Consider the following 17,725-nt stretch of genomic DNA (forward strand, 5'->3'; position numbering starts at 1 on the left):
CTTCCGCTGGCGCGCCGGAATTAGAGCAGCTGTGACTTCAGGGCATCCAATGCCTACTACCCCAACCAGTAGCACCCAGCTTTTGGCGGGCACCCACAGAGAGGAGGTAGTGGCAAGTTTAGGAAGCTAACCGAGTGCAGTGAGGTATGTGGCCAGGTGACCTGATTGTCAAAAAAAATCACAGAAAAAGAAAAAAACAGCCTTACCAACACCAGGTCAGATCACCAAAGCACAAGCCGGACGCGGCAGACCCCGTGATAAAGGCGGGGGCCGCACAGGTGCAAAACACCGCCTCCATGAATTGTCAGATATGTGAGTGGCTGTGTAGCATCAACATTGCACACAAATGCTGCCTTTGGTGATCTGACCTGGTTTTGGTAAGGCTGTGACCTGATTGTCCCAACCTGGATTCTTCAAAACGTTTTTGAGGGTTAGGTGATGGTCAATTGAGCAGATCTGAATTCTTCCAGCTAGGACTGTGGTCCCTTAAGCTGGCGTCCTGTAGATTCTCTGTCTGGGGAACAGAGGCAGATTCCCCCCCCCCTTCAATAGGTCACAACTATTCTTCAGGCCATCATCCACAGGTCCGGGGGAAGGTGAGATGTGGTCAACTCTCATTGTTTGAGTATTTAATCAATCTGCATAGTTTGTCCTTCCCTGCTTGCAAGTAAACAAGTTGCCTGGACTGATACAATGGTAGCAACATATTAGCAAAAATCAATTGTTCAATGACCTGCGTTCCTGTCATCCAAGGATAGCAAGACAATATGCTGAAACAAACGTCAACTCAAGAGTCAACGTTAAGGCTCATATAACAATGGCCTATGTTTCTTGACCCACCAAATAAGCACGTCTGGCTTAATCAAGAACAAATGCTGTGTCGTCACATTGGGGAATATGAGAAAATCACTGATGTTTAAAAGTTGTACAAGAGCTCAGGAGCGAAAGTGCGATAGGGACTTATCCGGTATGAAATAAAATATTTTTAACAGGGTTCTGCTAACCTGGTATGGCTGTGTTCACAAAACAGTTATCAAGACGTAGGTAATCAGCTGCTGCAGATCCACAGGTTGTCAGACCAAACCAAAGTAGATGGAGGAAAAACATGGATGGTCCACGCTGCTGGTAGATTGGTGAAAGGATCAGGATACACAGAACTGTATTAATTGTCGTTTTATTATCGACACCTTTCGAAGTTGACACTTCTTAAGGATATAACCACATGTAGACACATATAACAGTCAGACAGCTTTATAAGAGGGGCATTCAAATAATGGCGCCAAAGAGGCCCATGATGTGTCAAAGTTCACCTTTTACCGTTATGACAACTCTGAAAAACCAAACGCTGATGAAAATCTGATCCAAAACACTGAGGAAAATAAGACTGGATTGTTAAGTATGAGAAAAATCACTGACGTCTGAATGAGGCCCTACATTGAAAAACCTGTGAGCTTTTACAAAGCCTACCTGAGATAAAATGGAGGATGCTCGGTTTTCATCGGGTACAATGGAAGATGTGCTCTATTTCAGTGTACCTCAGGTAAAATGGAGGAGGCTCTCCAGGCGTACCTCAGGTAAAATGGAGGAGGCTCTCCCGGTGTACCTCAGGTAAAATGGAGGAGGCTCTCCAGGTGTACCTCAGGTAAAATGGAGGAGGCTCTCCCGGTGTACCTCAGGTAAAATAGAAGAGGCTCTCCCGGTGTACCTCAGGTAAAATAGAAGAGGCTCTCCCGGTGTACCTCAGGTAAAATGGAAGAGGCTCTCCCGGTGTACCTCAGGTAAAATGTTGGAGGCTCTCCAGGCGTACCTCAGGTAAAATGTCGGAGGCTCTCCAGGCGTACCTCAGGTAAAATGTCGGAGGCTCTCCAGGCGTACCTCAGGTAAAATGTCGGAGGCTCTCCAGGCGTACCTCAGGTAAAATGTCGGAGGCTCTCCAGGCGTACCTCAGGTAAAATGTCGGAGGCTCTCCAGGCGTACCTCAGGTAAAATGTCGGAGGCTCTCCAGGCGTACCTCAGGTAAAATGTCGGAGGCTCTCCAGGCGTACCTCAGGTAAAATGGAGAAGGCTCTCCCGGCGTACCTCAGGTAAAATGGAAGAGGCTCTCCCGGCGTACCTCAGGTAAAATGGAAGAGGCTCTCCCGGCGTACCTCAGGTAAAATGGAAGAGGCTCTCCCGGCGTACCTCAGGTAAAATGGAAGAGGCTCTCCCGGCGTACCTCAGGTAAAATGGAAGAGGCTCTCCCGGCGTACCTCAGGTAAAATGGAGGAGGCTCTCCAGGTGTACCTCAGGTAAAATGGAAGAGGCCCTCCCGGTGTACCTCAGGTAAAATGGAGGAGGCTCTCCAGGTGTACCTCAGATAAAATGGAGGAGGCGCTCCCTGTGTACCTCAGATAAAATGGAGGAGGCTCTCTTAGTGTACCTTAGATATAATGGAGGAGGCTCTCCTGGTGTAAAACCAGCTCACCATAAAAGCCAGTAAAGTAAATAATATAATTAAGTGGAGGAGGCTCTCTTTCTTTCTTTGAGCACCTCAAAGAAAATCTCTCTGTTTCCAATTGAAAGAAAGAAGGAGGCGACGTAACTTAGCTCCGCTCCGTCTGCCTCTAACACGCGCGGCTCCCCTCCGTCCGCCTTGTACACGCGCGACTCCGCTCCGTCCGCCTCGTACACGCGTAGATCCGCTCCGTCCGCCTCGTACACGCGCGGCTCGGCTCCGTACGCCTCGTACACGCGCGGCTCGGCTCCGTACGCCTCGTACACGCGCGGCTCGGCTCCGTACGCCTCGTACACGCGCGGCTCGGCTCCGTACGCCTCGTACACGCGCGGCTCGGCTCCGTACGCCTCGTACACGCGCGGCTCGGCTCCGTACGCCTCGTACACGCGCGGCTGCGCTCCGCACACCTCGTACACGCGCGGCTGCGCTCCGCACACCTCGTACACGCGCGGCTCCGCTCCGTACGCCTCGTACACGTGCGGCTCCGCTCCGTACGCCTCTTACACACAGGGCTCCGCTCCGTACACCTCGTACACGCGGCTCTGCTACATCCACACTGTAAACCCCTCCTGACCCCACACATAAACTTCAGCTCATCCAGCACCATGACAACCAGCACAGCAGAGTCCTGCATCCACTGAGGCCCCTGATCATGTGACCCCTGACTCCTCCCCTCCTGTGACCTCATCACAGCTCCTGTGCGCACAGAACAGCCATATATGTGGTGGCGGCTCTGCAGGTGAAGGTATGTGGTGGCGGCTCTGCAGGTGGAGGTATGTGGAGGTATGTGGAGGCGGCTCTGCAGGTGGAGGTATGTGGTGGCGGCTCTGCAGGTGGAGGTATGTGGTGGCGGCTCTGCAGTCAGGGCTGCCACCAGGAATTTCGGGGCCCCATACTGTCAAAATTTTCAGGCTCCCTTGAGACTCTGCCCAGGCTCCACCTCCATCCCTCGAACCTTCTACAGTCCCACCGCCTACTCTTGGAAAAACTCCACTTCTGCAACCCGTCCTCAACAGTCACACATTAACAGTTCCCAGTGATCACCAGATCACATAACGTGGGGGAAAAAGTATTTAGTCAGCCACCAATTGTGCAAGTTCTCCCACTTACAAAGATGAGGTCGACCTGTAATTGACATCATAGGTCGACCTCGACTATGAGAGACAAAATGAGAAAACAAATCCTGAAAATCACATTGTCTGATTTGTAAAGAAATTTTTTTGCAAATTTTGGTGGAAAATAAGTATTTGGTCAATTACAAAAGTTCATCTCAATACTTTATTTATCCTTTGTTGGCAATGACAGAGGTGAAACGTTTTCTGTAAGTCTTGACAAGGTTGGCACACACTGTTGCTGGTATGTTGGGCCATTCCTCCATGCAGATCTCCTCTAGAGCAATGATGTTTTGGGGTCTGTCGCTGGGCAACACGGACTCTCAACTCCCTCCAAAGGTTTTCTACAGGGTTTAGATCTGGAGACTGGCTAGGCCACTCCAGGACCTTGAAATTCTTCTTACGAAGCCACTCCTTTGTTGCCCTGGCGGTGGGATCATTGTCATGCTGAAAGACCCAGCCACGTTTCATCTTCATTGCCCTTGCTGATGGAAGGAGGTTTGCACTCAAAATCTCACGATACATGGCCCCATCCATTCTTTCATGTACACGGCTCAGTCGTCCTGGTCCCTTGGCAGAGAAACAGCCCCAAAGCATGATGTTGCCACCCCCATGCTTCACAGTAGGTATGGTGTTCTTTGGATGCAACTCAGCATTCTTTCTCCTCCAAGCACGACGAGTTGTGTTTCTAACCAAACAGTTCAACTTTGGTTTCATCTGACCATATGACATTCTCCCAATACTCTTCTGGATCATCCAAATGCTCTCTAGCAAACTTCAGACGGGCCAGAACATATAACGACTTAAGCAGGGGGAACCGTCTGGCACTGCAGGATCTGAGTTCCTGGCGGCGTAGTGTGTTACTGATGGTAGCCTGTGTAACGTTGGTCGTAGCTCTCTGCAGGTTATTCACTAGGCCTCCCCCTGTGTGGTTCTGGGATTTTTGCTCACCGTTCTTGAGATCATTTTGATCCCACGAGGTGAGATCTTGTGTGGAGCCCCAGATCGTGGGAGATTATCAGTGGTTCTTGTATGTCTTCCATTTTCTAATTATTGCTCCCACAGTTGATTTCTTTACACCAAGCTGCTTTGGTCTTCACCATAGTGGAGTTTGGAGTGTGACTGTTTGAGGTTGCGGACTGGTGTCTTTTATACTGATAACAAGTTCAAACAGGTGCCAGTACTACAGGTAATGAGTGGAGGACAGAGGAGCCTCTTAAAGAAGAAGTTACAGGTCTGTGAGAGACAGAAATCTTGCTTGTTTGTAATTGACCGAATACTTATTTTCCACCAAAATTTGAAAAAAAAAATTCTTTCCAAATCAGAGAATGTGATTTTTAGGATTTGTTTTCTCAATTTGTCTCTCATAGTTGAGATCTAACTGTGATGTGAATTACAGGCCTCTCTCATATTTTTAAGTGGGAGAACTTGCACAATTGGTGGCTGACTAAATAGTCTTTTTTCCCCACTGTACATAGCCAGCAGCTTTTGTTTTGGCCAAAAGATTTTTAAAACCACCACCACGATAAGTTAGACTCTTCTGGCCGGGCCCTACTCTATTCTAACCTATTAAAATTTTCTTAAAGTACCCAATACTCTTTTTAGGTATATTTTTATTTATTTTTCTTTAAGGGAATGTGTCATACACATTTTTTAAAATGACCAATAATACCACATACAAGGATCAAATACCACCACACCATGACCGGACCACATATTACCACCACATAGTGACCGAATAATACCACATACAAGGAATACCGCTGCACCATGACCAGACCACATATTACCACCACATAGTGACCGAATAATACCACACAGAAGGGACAAAAAATGCCACACCATGACCAGACCACATGTTACCACCACATTGTCACCTTATTACAATACTGATCATTAATAAAAAACCATAATACTAATATTACCATAAGTGCCATTATACACCGGAGCTCTGTACATGGTATACAGTGTATAATGAAAGTGTACAGGTAATATAGTGATCATCAGTGACATTATACACTGGAGCTCTGTATATAGTGTCAGTGTACAGGTAATACAGTGATCACCAGTGACATTATACACAGGAGCCCTGTACATAGTATATAGTGTCATTGTACATGTAATACACTGACTCACCAGTGACGTCTCTAGTTGAAGTCCTTCATCTTCACTTTTCTCCTTCATCCAGCACAGACCACCATCACTTCTTCCAGCCAGGACTTGTCTTTGAATAAAATAACACAGTTATGTAGAGCATATTCCCCAACTTCTACATTACACAGCTGAATACAGATGTGCACCCACCATTAATATATAATTAGTCATTATGCAACCCACCATTCCAAATATAATTGTAATCCATCCCTGCGCCCCAAATAACTGTAAATAGCCACTTTCCCCACCTAATAAATATGTAAATTAATTAGAGCCTGTACTCTTTCCCAGAATTTATTACCAGTCACACTCCTGCATCCGCAATGCCCCCCACTCTGTACCTCCTGCTCCCCCGATTCATTATATTTACATGACCCTCTGCCCCAATTCATTATTTCCTGCTCTCCCCACCCCCACCCTCTATTCATCATTTACTCTCCCTCATCCCCCATTCACCATTTGCTTTCCCCACCCCACTCCCAATTCATCATGTGCTTTCCCCACTCCCACTTTTCAATCCACCATTTGCTCTCCCCACCCCTAATTCACCGTTCGCTCTTCCCACCCACCACTCCCAATCCACCATGCGCTCATCCTCCCCCCACTCTCAATCCTCCATGTGCAGCTCACCCCTCCACTCCCAATTCCCCATGTGCAGCTCACACCCCCCACTGCCAATTCCCCATGTGCAGTTCATTCTCCTCACCACTCCCAACATTCCCCCCACTTCCAACTCATCATTATGTGCAGCTCATCCACCCCCCACTGGCAATTCCCCATCACGTGCAGCTCATCCTCCCCCACTGCCAACTCCCCATCACGTGCAGCTCATCCTCCCCCCACTGCCAATTCCCCATGTGCAGTTCATCCTCCTCACCACACCCAACATTCCCCCCACTCCCAACTCATCATTATGTGCAGCTCATCCACCCCCCACTGGCAATTCCCCATCACGTGCAGCTCATCCTCCCCCACTGCCAATTCCCCATCATGTGCAGCTCATCCTCCCCCCACTGCTAATTCCCCATGTGCAGCTAATCCTCCCCCACTGCCAACTCCCCATGTGCAGCTCATCCTCCCCCACTGATAATTCCCCATGTGCAGCTCATCCTCCCCCACTGCCAATTCCCCATGTGCAGCTCATCCTCCCCCACTGCTAATTCCCCATGTGCAGCTCATCCTCCCCCACTGCCAATTCCCCATATGCAGCTCATCCTCCTCCCACTCCAAATTCCCCATCATGTGCAGCTCATCCTCTCCCCACTCCCAATTCCCCATCACGTGCAGCTCATCATCCCCCACTGATAATTCCCGATGTGCAGCTCATCCTCCCCCACTGCCAATTCCCCATGTGCAGCTCATCCTCCTCCCACTCCAAATTCCACATCATGTGCAGCTCATCCTCTCCCCCCTCCCAATTTCCCATCACGTGCAGCTCATCCTCCCCCACTGCTAATTCCCCATGTGCAGCTCATCCTTCCCCACTGCCAATTCCCCATGTGCAGTTCATCCTCCTCCCACTCCAAATTCCCCATGATGTGCAGCTCATCCTCCCCCAACTGCTAATTCCCATGTGCAGATCATCCTCCCCCACTGTCAATTCCCCATGTGCAGCTCATCCTCCTCCCACTCCAAATTCCCCACCATGTGCAGCTCATCCTCCCTCCACTCCCAATTCCCCATCATGTGCAGCTCATCCTCCCCCCACTCCATTTAATTTTTTTTTAAAAAATTAAATTGTCATACTTACCCCACATACGATCCCTGCAGCATCCTGGCGCTCCTGTTGCGATGAGGAGGTGCACGCCGCCACCGGGTGCTCCTGACTCCTGAAGTATGAAGGAGCTGCTGCAGCGGCGCAGCTTCAGTAAGGAACTCGGTGCCAATATGTGCGCCATCTAAGGCGGTGTGCGCCCCAGTGCTCGGCACTTTATTACAGCATGGAGTGCCGTGCATGGAGCGCCGTGAGCAGACGCACAAGAGGGGGGCCCTGACTAGACCCGGCCCCTCTCTGTACTGCTGCTCACGGGGCCCCAAACAGCAGTAAGGGCAGTGATGCCCTGATGGCGGCCCTGTCTGCAGGTGGAGGTATGTGGAGATACCCCATTATTGTCTTTCAGAATTTGCCGTTATTCACACTATGCGTCTATTTTGTGTCTGTTTTTTTTGCATGGTGAAATAAATCATCCCTCTGATTGACCGCTGGCTGCTCGCAGGGAGGCAGCAGGGAGGCAGCTGACAATCAGTGTGATGTCGTCAGTCACGTCCCATCAAGAAAGCAGAGCCAAAGAGAAGCCGCTGCTCCGTCTACGTGACTCATTAGAAGCCGCAGAGTCACTGGCAGGAGCAGTCCGTGACCGCTCTGTTCCCGCAGACATTGAGGCAGGGCAGGCAGGCAGTTAGGAACTATCTGCCTTTTACTTCTTCTGCCCATAGTTATAAAAATAATATAGTCCTGGATAAACTCTTTAACACACAGCTATCATCCGTGGACAGGCTGTTCTTTTTCGTGGACCTATTCACTTGAATAAGCAAGTTTAGGGCAGGACAAGAAAATATCCCTAAATAATCTACTATGTCCGTGTTCACACCACGAGTGCAGCGTTCAGGCCAAACCTCCTCCGGTCCTCAAAGCGAAGCTCATTAACGGCCGCCATAAAAATCCACTTCTTCTTCCGGCATCATCCAGGATCATATCCACAGATTACTGCTTTATACCGGAATCAGTGATTGTATTATTACATAGAATTATTGATGACGTTACATCTTCTCATCTTCTTCTCATTCAGGTCTCTACAATATCGGATCCTCTCAGTGAAGATCTTCTATATAAGAGAAGTTTCCTGTCAAAGGTTGATATGGACAGAGACAAGATGGCGGAGAGGATATTCCACCTCACCCTAGAGATCCTCTTCCGGCTTACTGGAGAGGTGAGAGATTCTGATGACGTCACATTACATCATTCTTATCTATGGGAATAACAGATGGACAGAACTGGAGAGGTGAGGACTCTGGAAATGTCTGGAGGGAGATTTATTAATGTGTCTCTCCATAACCAGGATTACATAGTAGTGAAGAAGACCTCTAGTGAGCGGTGTCAGAACCCTGTGTGTGAGGGATGGGGAAGACCCCTGAGCCCAATCACGGGGCCTCCACCTCACCCCCTGATACATGAGGACATCAAAGACCAGAAGATCCTAGAACTCACCTACAAGATGATTGAGCTGCTGACTGGAGAGGTGAAACTGCTGGGAATGCTGGTACATTATACAGTAACGCTATGGAGTGATCGGGGGGATGACGGTATCATTGTATGTGTCAGGTTCCTATAAGATGTCAGGATGTCGCTGTCTATTTCTCCATGGAGGAGTGGGAATATTTAGAAGAACACAAAGATCTGTACAAGGACTTCATGATGACGGTTCCCCAGTCCCTCACATCACCAGGTAATAGGACTAAATACACACGGCCTATAATTATCTGTATGTAAAGAATGAATTCAGTCCCTGTATGTGTTTCCTCCAGATCTATCCAGTAAGAGGACAACACCAGAGAGATGTCCCCGTCCTCTTCTTCCACAGGACTGTAAACAAGAAGACCCCAATGTTCCTCAGGATCATCAGGTAGATGGAGAGAAGGTGTCATGAGATCTCCCCTATGATGTGTAGACGGCTGTGAGGGTCTTGTGCTCAGTCTTGTTTTATCCACCAGTATTATATGTTTTATACTTGTGTAATGAGAGCGGTGGAGATGGCAGGATTAGAGCTGATCATAGATGGGACTTCTCCATCTGTCTGTGACTTTTACAATATTTGTTTCAGGGTGAAGATCTGACCCATATTAATACTACAGAGACATATGTGAGGGGTGATGAGCGGTGTAAAGAGGAGATTCCTACATATGACCACCCAGGTGAGTAGTGACCACTAGATACAGAGACGTCACAGATCCTGTGGTCATTATATTATGAGTTTGATCACACAAGTAATTGACGTGCATTTTACTTGCAGATAGATTTGATGCATAACAAAAAAAGCTTTTTTTTGCACCTTTTTTGATTAACGCATTTTGGCAGCAAAGTTTCATTGGTTAAATGGAATTTTATTTGCTGCAGAAAGGCGCCATGTCTCCAATTGTAATGTAGTTGTGAGTTGCCAGATTACAGCTGAATGTCAAGAAGAGAGCCGGGCCACACACAGAAGTCAGGCAGGTGAACATCTAAGCTGGAGAAGCCAAGGTCAATATCTAGCAGCAGTACACGTCCCGGAAGGACAGTCAAGTGAGAAGCCAAACCATTCTGCGGTCAACAAGAAGTATGTAGGCAGATCAGAAAAGGGTTTAGAAGTAGGGTCAGGTAATAATCTGGTCAAGGTCCAGTTTTGATTCTCCATTGAACATTTCTGTAGAAAAGATCAGTGACAATACACACAAAGGAAATAAACGTGTCTATAACAAAACAGGTGTAATTGCAATAATGTTCTAGGAGAAATACTTCATTTTCTGGAACAATTTTAAGGGCGTCAACTATTTCAACCATGACTGTGTACAGAGAAATGTGAGACAATATAGAGATTAAAAATACAATTTATTAGATCGCAGTTGAAAACACATAAAAATACAAAAAGCCATTTAAGAGGGATAAACGTAATCACAAAAAACAATGGAATGAGGCATCTGGATGAGTCCTGGATAAGTCCTAAGCATACAGCCTTGAAGGGGTATTCTCACCTCCAAAATCCTATCCCAAAATATAGTAGGTAGGATAATAATAATAGAAAATGCCTCCAATTAGAAATGTACTCCGAGTGTCCTGGGATCACCACGCTGACGTACCGACCCCCATCTTCTCTGATCCTACTGGGATCTGTGGTTCTGGCTCTGGGATGCGCTCCGGCACCTGTAGCCACAAACATAGCAAGGACCAGAGTGGCCTCCCAGGTGTCGGACTATCCGTATGCCACCAGGAGCATATTGGCTAAGAACGCCATCGATGGGAACAAAGACACCGACTTCAGTAGTGGCTTCTGCACCCACACCAACCTGGAGAAGGATCCCTGGTGGAAGCTGGACCTGGGCCAGAGCTACAAAATATCCAGCGTCGCCATAACTAACAGGATGGACTGTGGTCTGGAGCGACTGATGGGGGCCGAGGTCCGAATCGGGAACTCCCCTGACAATAACATTCCAGTGTGCGGCACAGTCACAAATGTGGTCTCTGCCACCATGCCCTTCTGCTGTAAGGGGATGGAGGGTCGCTACGTCAGCGTGGTGATCCCAGGACACTCGGAGTACCTGTCGATGTGTGAGGTCGAGGTTTATTCAGACTCCAATTAGAAATGTGGTATAGTTCTCCTGATTCTTTGTCACTTACCCCATGTGCAGAGCATTGCAGTAGCTTAGGTATCCATAGTTATGACCACTAGCAACTAACTTGCAATGCCCTGAACATGGGGTAAGCGACATAGCGAATCAAAAGAACTATACTACATTTCTAATTGGAGATATTTGCTAATCTTATTTTTATTACACCTACTACATATTGGTATAGTTTCTCAGAGATGGGAATACCCCATCTTCATTGTTTTTATGGCGTGTATTTTTCTCTGTTGCTTTAGATTGTAATGTAATAAAGCTTATTTTTAATCCTCCCTTTATTGCCTCAAAAGTTTCTGCGTATATGTATTATGTTCGTCGATGGTACGTTAGGGGTTCAGTACCATGGGATTTGTGCACAGGTGGCTCACCACTGTCTTAGGTCATAGTTTCATTATACTTTGATTTGTATAGAATTAGGTATAGAGAAATGTTATAAAATATAAGGCATTGATATTAAAAAATAATAAAATCAGATTTATTCTTGGCAGATGACTGTGGTGTCAAACCAGATACCTATGAAAAGCGTGCCATTATTCCAGCTATACCTCCAGCCCTTCAGAGCAGAAATCAATCATCTGAGCCTTTTCAATCCGTCATCTACTTGGATTCATCACAGACTGTTAAGCAAAATGAAAGCCAGAGAAGGGATGTCGAACATCAAATAATTCCCACAGGGAAGAAACCATTTTCCTGTTCAGAATGTGAGAAATGTTTTAAAACTAAATATAAATTGCTTACACATCAGAGAAGTCACACAGGAGAAAAGCCGTTTTCATGTTCAGAATGTGGGAAATGTTTCAGCGATAAGTCATATTTGCTTAAACATTACAGAAGTCATACAGGAGAGAAGCCATATTCATGTTCAGAATGTGGGAAATGTTTTATCCAGAAACGAGATCTTCATAAACATCAAACATTTCACACAGGAGAGAAGCCATATTCATGTTCAGAATGTGGGAAATGTTTTATCCAGAAACCAGATCTTCATAAACATCAAAGAATTCACACTGGAGAAAAGCCATATTTATGTCAAGAATGTGGGGAATGTTTTGAACATAAATCTAAATTGCTTATGCATCAAAGAAGTCACACAGGAGAAAAGCCATTTTCATGTTCAGAATGTGCGAAATGTTTCAGCAATAAGTCAGATTTGCTTAAACATTACAGAAGTCATACAGGAGAGAAGCCATATTCATGTTCAGAATGTGGGAAATGTTTTCTCCAGAAATCAGATCTTCATAAACATCAAAGAATTCACACAGGAGAGAAGCCATATTCATGTTCAGAATGTGGGAAATGTTTTATCCGGAAACCAGATCTTCAAAGACATCAAAGAATTCACACTGGAGAAAAGCCATATTTATGTCCAGAATGTGGTAAATGTTTTATCCAGAAACCAGATCTTCAAAAACATCAAAGAATTCACACTGGAGAAAAGCCATATTCATGTCAAGAATGTGGGGAATGTTTTGAACATAAATCTAAATTGCTTATGCATCAAAGAAGTCACACAGGAGAAAAGCCATTTTCATGTTCAGAATGTGCGAAATATTTCAGCAATAAGTCAGATTTGCTTAAACATTACAGAAGTCATACAGGAGAGAAGCCATATTCATGTTCAGAATGTGGGAAATGTTTTATCCAGAAATCAGATCTTCATAAACATCAAAGAATTCACACAGGAGAGAAGCCATATTCATGTTCAGAATGTGGGAAATGTTTTATCCGGAAACCAGATCTTCAAAGACATCAAAGAATTCACACTGGAGAAAAGCCATATTTATGTCCAGAATGTGGGAAATGTTTTACCCAGAAACCAGATCTTCATAAACATTACAGAAGTCATACAGGAGAGAAGCCATATTCATGTTCAGAATGTGGGAAATGTTTTATCCGGAAACCAGATCTTCAAAAACATCAAAGAATTAACACTGGAGAAAAGTCATATTCATGTCCAGAATGTGGGAAATGTTTCACCCAGGGTTCATGTTTAATACAGCATATACAGTTACACAAAATAAAAAGGGATTAATAGAAGGACTTACTAGACCGATCGCAGAGACCATTCAGTTTAGCTGGAGGGAAGCACTCAAACGAACCGTTATGGAACAGGACCCCCGCTTACACAAATATGTATAACCCGGCATGAGTATAGATCAATATTCGGCCTGATCTTTTATGCCGACGGGGGCGCTGCCCACACACCCCTGTGATGACCTCACGTGGGCTGGTCTCCGCCCTTCTTGGTTTTATTCAATCTCTAATTTTCTGCGATAACTCCTCACTGGTTGATCGCAGAAGTTAGCAAGTGATGCCATCTTTTTTATTGCAAATTTACCTGTGATGGATCAACCCCGTACTCCAAGATTTTGCCACATGGGGGTTGTCGTAGCGCCTATGCAGCTAATGGGACATAATGTTACAAAGTGGGGCGAATATTGTGGATCACATATTGTTGGACATTTTGTGATGTGACCAAAGCACTCCTGGCCCCCACCTTCCTGTGCTCACTTAGCAGGGGCAAACAGACAATGTGCTGATTAATGGGTTGTTGCCTAACTGCTGTCTGGGAGCCTACTGTGGGTATTATCTGGTGAGAACAATGGGTGCTAAAAATAGCCTGTGTGATTCTCTATAAAACCTGCTTGTAAGAATAAAAGTTTTAGTCCATCTTGGAGACACAGTGCGATAGTCATATTTTATATATCCCAGTGTAAGAAAAGCTTTTCCATGTCAGGGGCAGGCAGAAGAAGATTGGACATCTGCGGATGGGGTAACTAGCTCCCGTCACACTACCTTTACTTAGAGACCACACATTACATGACTGCTGTCCGTTATTTTCATTTTCAGAAAGGCTCTAACTTGCTTCTTTAAGAGTGGTCTCGGCCAGTTTTGGATTGCATCTACTTTACTGATCTGGGGTTTGATCTCGCCTCTACCTACTACATATCCTAGTTATTCGGCCTCTTTATTTCCCATGGCAAAATGTTTTCAGATTTATAGAAAACCCTGCCTTCCTGAGAGGATCAAACACCGACTGGACCTTTTGCAGGTGACATCTCCAATCTGGGCTGAAGATTACAATATATAAAGTATGATGCAGTGTAATTCTTATGGATTGCGAGGATCCAGTCCATGGCACTCTGGAAGGTGGCCAGGGCTCCCTTTTGACAAAACAGCATCCGGACATATTGGAAACATCCGTTGGGCATAGAGAAGGCAGTCTTCTCCTTGGCTTCTTGTGACATGGGGATTTGCCAATATTTCTTAGTTAAATCCAAGGTGGTTATGTGGCGCCCCTGAGAGTTCAGTCGCGACAGGGGTACTGCACTTCATGGAACGAGGTGTGGTATCTCCTCTCCGAGGTAAGGATGGAGCACCACACAGGGCCCCACCACACATCCAACACTACACACTCCCATTCTGAAGGTGGTTTAGAGCACAATGTGCTACCCCAGTCCTGAATGGAGGAGTAAGGGGGGGACCAAAAGTAGGGGGAACCTTGTAGTGAGTAGGGTGGAGGAAGCACTTTACGGTTACACTAATACATCCATATAAATATGGATGCCATCTTTAATACCGGGTTTTTTGTCGCAGTTCCCTGGAGGTGACAGTTAGTACATGCTGCATCTGCCTCAGTAGGCTGTGATTCCCGGTCTCAGGCCTTGAGATTGGGGGCTGGGGCAGAGTTGAGTTACAGCTGGCTGTGTCCTATGTCTTAGTCCACACCAGAAGGCCTAGGAGGGGAGCAGAGGAGAAGAGCTCCACAGGCGAAAGGATCTCAGGGGATGTGGACGGAGCAGAGTCGCCACCTGCTACCCTTATTCTGGCCCCGCCAGAGAGACTCCTGCCGCAAGAGGGGGTACCGGTCCCCGATTATCTGACTTTGTACTCCAGGTCTCTGTCAGAAAAGTCCGGAGGCTGAAGTGGATCCCAGGGGGAATATGGATGGAGCGGAGTCGCCACCTGTATCCCCTTAATCTGCGTCTATCCAGAGGGACCCCAGCCTTACGCCACGTTTACACACCAGTCACCAATAAGGGACCTAGGCGGTCCGGGGGCTACAAGCCACCTTCAGCGGACATTGCGGTACCCGTACGGGACTTAGTAGGGGCACGAGGCGGTTCTAGTACAGCAAGTGAGAGGAACACACTGGTGGAGGGGTTTTGTCTGGTGCATCCGAGCTACCCGGAGTGAGCTGAACCCCATCCTGGTGGCCGCAGCGCGCCGTGAGGAACAAAGAGAAGCTTTGTGGCTGAAAACAAGTCTACCGTGAGTAAAACCTGGATGACTTCATACACCGCCTCTTCTCTCTCATTTCTGCGCGGCACCGCACCCACCATTCCTCTGCACTGCACTTCTTCTACTCTGCCCTGAGGCCTGGCTCCACCTGCGGGGAGCTATTCCATCCCAAGCTGCTAGAACACCGGCCTCAGAGGACTGGCGCAGCGCTGGTGGTCCTCAGCAGAAACCACAGGTGGCGTAGCCGACAAATAACCACTCATCCACTACCCCATATTTTTAATGTGTGCGCCCTGGCCACGGACTGAGCCAAGGCCACCACTGCATCCCCCTCTACCACCGGCCCGCAGTCCGAGTACACCTTTCCCACGGAGGGCTAACGCTACCTGAGTAGTAGTGGGTCACAAAGTTATATACTTTGCCAGCCCACGTCTCGCGATCAGGTCATCTACACACGGCATCTGATATGCGTTGAACTTGGACTTCATTCAGCTTCCTATAATCGTTACAGAACCTCCATTCGCCATCAGGTTTTGGAACCAGGACAATAGGGCTACACCACCCTCTCTGATTCCTCAAATACTCAGAGATTCCTTGGAGAATAGCTCTCGCCAGGCCTCAGGAATTAGATAGGGCTTCAAGTTCACCCGCACATGGGATTCCATCAGAACCTCATGTTCTATGACCTTTGTACAAAATAGCAAATCTAAGAACAGGTCCCTGTTCTGCTGCAACAACTCCCGCACTGCTATTTTTGAGCCTTCAACGGCATCTTTGCTATTATGACTCTTTCAACATCTGCTTCAGGCTTGTCCAGAAAACACGGGAGTTTCAACTGGCTCCCTATCTTGCCACATATGTACACTTGGTACAGTTTTAGTCTTCTAGGTTATTATTATTAATTAATATAGCGCCATTAATTCCATGGCGCTTTACATGTGAAAAAGGGGTATACATAGCAGACAAGAAGTACAATAGTTTAAACAAAAACAAGTCACCGACTGGCACAGGAGGCGAGAGGACCCTGCCCGTGAGGGCTCACAGTGTAGAAGGGGGGTGAGGATACCGTAGGTGAGGGTACAGCTGGTCATGCAGTGAGGGTTACTGCAGTTTGTAGGCTTATCGGAAGAGGGCGGTCTTCAGGTTCCTTTTGAAGGTTTCCACAGTAGGCGAGAGTCTGACGTGTTGGAGTAGAGAGTTCCAGAGTAGGGGGGATGCATGGGAGAAATCTTGTATGCAATTGTGGGAAGAGGAGAAAGGAGCAGAGTAGAGAAGGTGGTCCTTTGAGGATCGGAGGTTGCATGCAAGTAGGTACCGGGAGACTAGGTCATAGATATATGGAGGAGACAGGCTATGGATGGTTTTGTATGCCAAGGTTAGGGTCTTGAACTTGAGTCTCTGGGCAATGGGGAGCCAGTGCAGGGATTGGCAGCGGGAAGAGACAGGAGAATATCGGGGGGACAGGTGCATTAGGTGGGCAGCAGAGTTTAGGATAGATTGCAGGGGTGCGAGAGTGTTAGAAGAGAGACCACAGAGCAGGAGGTTGCAGTAGTCAAGGAGAGAGATGATGAGGGCACGCACTAGTGTTTTTGCAGATTCATGGTTGAGGAATGTGCGGATCCGGGAAATATTTTTGAATTGGAGTCGGCATGAAGTGGAAAGGCCTTGGATATGAGGTGACATCCAGGCCACTAGAACTTCCGCACAACCACTTATCCACTTTTATCCACATCCAAATGGTCAAGACATGTAAATGGACCATGTCCATCATCCTTCGTCTACATGGTCAGGGTACCAACAATTGCTCCACTATTTCCTCTCTGACCTTAATAACGCTGTACAATAACTCCCCACTCAACATAAAATAGGGAAACCTGGTGTCAGCCCGTGGCTCTTGCGCTATACTGTTTAGGACAGCATCCTCGTGAAAGCAATTGACGTCAACTTTCTTTCCAGGGATCAGCTGGAGAGGAAATGTGTACCTCACTAGGGTCAACAGACTTTCTAAGACTAGCAGTCCAGTCACTTGCCGACAATTCCCCATTACAGGACAAGCTTGTGGCCCCTTATTGCGTGGAAAGATCGCACTGCAAACTGGATACACATAGTATGAACAGTGGCAACCCAGGCTACAGTCCATCTGCTTGGAAGTCAGGGGACAATGGGGTGCTATATGGCCTGGGCCGTGATATTTCCAGCATATATTGCCAGCTGGAACCTTTGGTATAACCTCCCCTGAGCCTTTTGATCTTGGACGACCCACCCCTTTTTGGGGGTCCCCAAGGAACCATCGACCCCGTGATATCTTTCGAACAGTCTGACCAGGTCATCTGTATTCCGGGGATCC

At 47.1% G+C, this 17,725-nt stretch overlaps 4 protein-coding genes across 5 annotated transcripts in view; 2 read left to right on the forward strand and 2 right to left on the reverse strand.

Moving 5' to 3' along the window:
• The window catches only part of LOC141192250 (uncharacterized), a 34,706-nt gene extending 21,500 nt beyond the window's left edge, over positions 1-13,206 (forward strand). The window contains exons 1-6 of one of the 2 annotated variants that reach the window (XM_073661750.1): positions 8,552-8,690; positions 8,820-8,999; positions 9,083-9,206; positions 9,286-9,383; positions 9,582-9,672; positions 11,625-13,206. In XM_073661750.1, coding sequence (XP_073517851.1) covers positions 8,619-8,690; positions 8,820-8,999; positions 9,083-9,206; positions 9,286-9,383; positions 9,582-9,672; positions 11,625-13,168 — 2,109 coding nt within the window. In that variant the 5' untranslated portion in view covers positions 8,552-8,618 and the 3' untranslated portion in view covers positions 13,169-13,206. Of the gene's footprint in view, positions 1-8,551; positions 8,691-8,819; positions 9,000-9,082; positions 9,207-9,285; positions 9,384-9,581; positions 9,673-11,624 lie in introns of those variants that run through there. The other variant, XM_073661751.1, reaches the window with a different exon arrangement.
• LOC141192298 (oocyte zinc finger protein XlCOF29-like) overlaps positions 1-17,725 on the reverse strand; it is a 303,763-nt gene that overhangs the window by 206,724 nt on the left and 79,314 nt on the right. The gene's annotated exons all lie outside the window — the stretch shown is intronic.
• Positions 1-17,725, reverse strand: part of LOC141192248 (uncharacterized) — a 231,437-nt gene that overhangs the window by 83,850 nt on the left and 129,862 nt on the right. The gene's annotated exons all lie outside the window — the stretch shown is intronic.
• LOC141192263 (fucolectin-like) lies at positions 10,555-11,094 on the forward strand. The gene has a single exon (XM_073661761.1). The coding sequence runs from the start codon at positions 10,555-10,557 to the stop codon at positions 11,092-11,094; it is 540 nt and encodes a 179-aa protein (XP_073517862.1).

The sequence above is a fragment of the Phyllobates terribilis genome, unplaced genomic scaffold, assembly GCF_046119375.1.
Source record: "Phyllobates terribilis strain yellow unplaced genomic scaffold, ASM4611937v1 Scaffold_56__1_contigs__length_8794411, whole genome shotgun sequence".
NCBI lineage: Eukaryota > Metazoa > Chordata > Amphibia > Anura > Dendrobatidae > Phyllobates > Phyllobates terribilis.

Coding starts and splice junctions, on each gene's coding strand:
- LOC141192263 (XM_073661761.1), top strand. CDS start 10,555: ATGTACTCCGAGTGTCCTGGGATCACCACGCTGACGTACCGACCCCCA.